The 5,241-nt window shown below is 45.5% G+C and overlaps 1 protein-coding gene across 1 annotated transcript; it reads left to right on the forward strand.

The window, feature by feature from the left end:
- Positions 1-2,832: 2,832 nt before the first annotated feature.
- Positions 2,833-3,777, forward strand: LOC311175197 (olfactory receptor 14A16-like; the record flags this gene model as incomplete). Its single annotated transcript, XM_084240110.1, has 1 exon — positions 2,833-3,777. The coding sequence occupies one exon, from the start codon at positions 2,833-2,835 to the stop codon at positions 3,775-3,777; it is 945 nt and encodes a 314-aa protein (XP_084096236.1).
- Between the last annotated feature and the right edge of the window lie 1,464 nt (positions 3,778-5,241).

Genomic DNA, 5,241 nt, shown 5'->3' on the forward strand with positions numbered 1-5,241 from the left:
CTTCAATTTTTATGAGCCTGCGTCTAACCATATTACACTATTTAAATCCATAAAAAAGGTCTTTTCAAAGAACTTTCCAACATGAAAAGCCACTCTAATCATGAGACCAAGACCCCAGCAAAGCCGCCATGCACAGAAGCCCAAATCTACCTCATTTATTAAGGTAAAGGCAAAATACTTAACAATAATAACTATGCAAGCTGAAATGCAGAGTTACAGGTATTGAGAGTGGAACAAATCTTGTAAATAATATTTAAGTGACACGAAGACACACATTTCAAAAGATCCAGGTTCCACCCATTAAATTTCACATCTGTTCAGTTTTTCCTTATCTGTCCACCTCACAAACTCCCACCCATTGCCACCTGCCTCCACCCCTGCTCCATCACCGTCCTGCAAAAGCGCGCAGTGGGTGACGGTAACATTCGAGCTCCCTTTGGACGTGGCTCATGTGGCTTTTAAGGACGGACAGATTTTAAGGCTTTTAAGGAAACAAAAGCAAAAACCAGGATTATATCAGAGCAAGAGCATGAAGTCTGCTGGGCCACACCCATTTCCCCTGTGGGCGGTCAGTAGAGGGTGATGGAGACTGGCAAGGAGTAAAAATTGACCTGTCCTCACAGGGGTAAAAACTAACAAAATTGCCTCTGACACACTCAGTGCACTAATTGCTCACTGAATGTGCTACAGGACGACCCAATTAATACAGTCAAGTAAACACACACTTTCCCTCTGGAGGAAGGTCCCTGAGGGCTGTAATCTCTACAGTGTCCAACACGCGGACACCAGCTCCAGAGCTCAAATAGCCCAGCCCTGAGGCCCTGTTCTGTCCATGAGGCGGCACAGGCTGGGGTAGAACATCCTGTGAGTGCTCAGAGGCTCCCCACGAGCCCCGACCATGGAGTGAGAGGCCGGGACACCCTCTGTCCTGCCATGGGGACAACCTCAGGACAGAGACTCGTCACGGCAGCTGGAAACGCCCCCCTCAGACTGCAGGTATTCTGTTTGTAAACAGTTTTCAGAATAGAAATCATTCAGACTTGCAAGTTTTTAGATTTCAAGGTTCATTGTAGATTAGAGAAAGCACATCATCCAAGAGTCATTTCATAAATAATGAAAACTATTGCTTCTAGAGTTGCACAACTTCCTCAACGATGCACTGCCGTATCATCCTGGGGTTAAGAGTCAATGACATAATATAACATTTTTTAATTGAAAAATCCAAATATTATGAATTTTAATAGCATCATCGTATTAGTAGATTTTAATATATGATGCATATGACTTCATAACTATGATCTGGGCACTCAGCTCAAAGTGTCAGTGTGTATAAGTGTCAAATAAAAACAAAACAATTGATGCAATTAAATTCGAATTAAAAAACTCAAAATCAAATAAAAATATTTATAGTTAAAAATCATAATGTTAAGCCATTTTGTTCTGAAATATTGCAACGGATATAAGAGACAAGTGGAAATTCAAAAACTTTTTAAAGCAACATGATCACCACTTCATGGCTCTAACACTAATGGGAGGGTGGCACGGACGTCTGCTACTTTTGGACATGGAATTGGGATTTTTTCCCCTTCTGATCACTCAATGATTGTTAGTGATATTAAAATTAAAAAAACACAATATTTTAACAATACCTGGAGAGAGATGTATCAAAAATTATTTAATCATTACAAATAGTATTTTAAATCACTCCTAAGATGTCCACATGTATGACCATCTGGTATTTTCATTTATCTTTTAGTTTTTAATAAATTACTTGGCATTGTATGTACACTGATGTATAGCCACAATTTTATTCCCCACATTCCTCTTAAAAGTCCTGCCTCCCCAGGGCCTGCCCCTCCGTCACCCCACAGAGGGGAGAGATGATGAGATTGGGGGGAGGAAAGAGGGCAGGGCTGCCCCGTGTCCAGATGTCCCCACTCACGCATGGGCCTGGGGGAAGGAACAAACCCTTACCTGGGGGACCCGGGTCTCTGGGACAGGCAGGGACAACCACACGCACAGACCGTCCAGCTCAGCTCCGAAGGGGCCTCCTCCCTGCACAGACGTGCATGAGTCTGATGGGGATGGAGGGGCCAGAAGGGACCCGGGGTGGTCGAGCCCATCCTGTAGGAGGGACATGTGGGTGTGACAGAGGAGGAGACTCTACAGGAAACGTGGTCTCTGGGTCCTCAAATGTGGGGAGACAGCGGCAGGGATATGAGGAGACGAGGGGATGTGCCAGGAGGCAGCAGTGAGGCCTCAGGGGCAGGAATCTGACAGAGGAGGCGTCAGGACATGCCACACAGGGACGCCAAGCCCAGATCATTCAGTTCCAGGACAGTGTTGGGTCCCAGGGAGCAGGAAAACAGGGGCCCGCACACCCCATCTCCCTGCACACCTGTCACTGTGGGGCCTCCTCAGAAAGGGCTGTGCTGGAGGAGCAGGGACAGGCTCTCCAGGGTGGGGAGGGCATGGCGTGGTCAATTGTCCTCTGGGGCTGTGCCCTGGAAAACCTCTGAGAGGTGTGCTGGGTGAGACACTGGGGCCTGGGCAGGAGGCAGGAGAGCAGGGCTGGGGAGGTGGGGAGGGGCAGTGAGTCAGGCTATGAGATCAACCAGAGCAGAATCCTATGATCACCGAAATGTCCCTCCTTCCCAACCCCAGATCCAGTGTGATAAAGGCATGTTTCTGTAGCTGATCGCAAAAAGTTCAACAGAGAGCAAGAGACATGGAGCTGCTTCACTCCACAACCTCAGAGTGACTGCTGGGACACGCCTGTGACTGTACGTGTAGGTGTCATGTTTTATTCAGGTCGATGTTTTTACACAGATGATGGCTCCAGGGGTGACAAATCTCACAGCCGTGACAGAGTTTATCCTCCTGGGGTTCCCCACCCAGGGGACCATGGGCTTCTTGCACCCGCTGCTCTTCTCCCTGGTCTACCTGTGTGCCCTGCTGGGGAATGTGCTCATTGTCCTCATCACCACTCTGGACCGGCACCTCCACACCCCCATGTACTTCTTCCTGAGGAGTCTGTCCTTCTTGGACCTCTGCCTCATCTCAGCCACGGTCCCCAAGTCCATTGCCAACTCTCTTAGGCACAGCAGCTCCATCTCCTTCCCGGGCTGTGTTGTCCAGGTCTTCATGGTGATGGTTTCAGGAGCTACAGAGCTTCACCTGCTCACGGTGATGAGCCTTGACCGCTATGCTGCCATCTGCCACCCCCTGCACTATGAGGTCATCATGAGCAGGGACAGGTGTGTGCAGCTGACAGCTGCATCCTGGCTGGGTGGGAGTCTCTATGCTGTGATGCACACAGCTGGAACCTTCTCCTTGTCCTACTGTGGGTCCAACGTTGTCCACCAGTTCTTCTGTGACATCCCCCAGTTATTGGCTATTTCCTGCTCGAGAAATTTAATGAATGAACTTGTCCCTATTGCCATCGGTGTGGTGTTGGATTTCTGCTATTTCATATTCATCGTCATTTCCTATGTCCACATCTTCTCTGCCGTCAGGAAGATCCCATCCACAGAAGGGAAGGCCAAAGTCTACTCCACCTGCCTTCCGCACCTGCTTGTTGTGGTGCTGTTTCTCTCCACTGCATTCTTTGATTATCTGAAGCCAACCTCAGGGACCCCATCCATGTCTGACCTGGTCATTTCTATGTTCTACACGATGGTACCCCCCACCTTTAATCCCGTCATATACAGTTTGAGGAACCAAGCCATGAAGTCGGCCATGGGGAGACTGATGAAGGGGAGACTCACCAAAATGTGATAGAGAAAATTAATTCATAACTCCATTATGAGACATTTATTTTAAATTTTCACATTATTGTCCCCTTTATAGTCCTATAATTTCATATAATTATATTGTACAATTTAAATATATATGCTCATTTTTAAAATATATTTAAGATCACTTCATATATTCTTCTGCTCATTCACTCAATTAGCATTGATTGTTCCTCTTTTTAACACTTATTTGCACTTTGATATTCTCTGTACAATGAAGGTCACCTAACTTCCGCATATATCTGCTGTTTTCCATTTCCATGCTCTCGGCCGAGGGGCGATGGTTGGGTTTCATCTCAGTCATCGGCAGAAGTTCTCTCACTGGGGCAGCATCTCCAGTCTCTAAGGCACTTCCTCTTTCATGTTACTGACTCTCGTGGTCACGTGAGGGATCAGGGGCTATTGGTGGGTCAGAGGCCCCTGTACTTGGTGAGTGAGGCCTTCATCACATAAATAAGGCCTGAGGGCCCAATTTGGAAACAGTGGTCACAACCTTCTGTGGACAAGGACCCACACATGATGGGGTAGAGACCCTCCTGGAGGCTATGGTGTGGATGTCAACGGCTTTTACCATAAACACAGCACACAGTGGACACCAGAAATATGACAGTGGCTGTGAAAGCTGTTAATTTCATGTGCAGTATAATTACTAAAAATTTACTAAAATACAGTGAGTAGGGTTTTTCAAGAAACAATAAAGGAACTTTGGAAGCTATAATGGTAAAAAAAAATGCTAGCTGGTGGACTAAGCAATATTCTAATATTTCCAGAGGTAGTTAAGGAAGGGCACTCACATCACACCACACTTTCCTCGTGTGTTTATCCCCATATATTTAATTTCCTAGAATTTCTGGGATTTTGAGGACAATGTCCTTATGGCCACATTATTATGGTATCTCAGAGTGTTTGTGTTTCCATGTGGAGTAGTTCAAACGAGAAAACTCATCAGATTTATGTATCATAAGTAACACTATCATTTAGTGTAGATACAAATACAAAGAATTTGAAGATTTAAAATTGGGAAGTGAAATGCCCAAGTGTATGGTTGCTGTGTGGCCTCAGCTCTTCTCTGCTGACTGCATCAACCCCTGTTTGCCCATCTGTGACGTACAATGTTTGAATTTTTCACACCAAAACATTTCATGATAATATGCAGTTCCAAGTGAATATCAGACATTTAACTCATTCTCAGATATTCACGCTCTGAGGGTGCTAATCAGGCTGATCTTGCCTTCAGCCCAAGTGAGTCCCATGTGTGCACAATGTCATATTGGAGGTAGCTAGGAACAGTTAAATGATGGCAAAAACTCGATATATAAACTTCTAGGTTGACAACTTGCTACTATTCCTTTAAATCATTGGCATTTTTATTTTTTCTGATGATAGATAACATTCTTAATATTAATTATAGTTACTGTCATAGTTTACAGGTCAATAAAAGTTATGG

Source organism: Talpa europaea (genome assembly GCF_964194135.1).
Source record: "Talpa europaea genome assembly, chromosome: 8".
Classification (NCBI taxonomy): domain Eukaryota; kingdom Metazoa; phylum Chordata; class Mammalia; order Eulipotyphla; family Talpidae; genus Talpa; species Talpa europaea.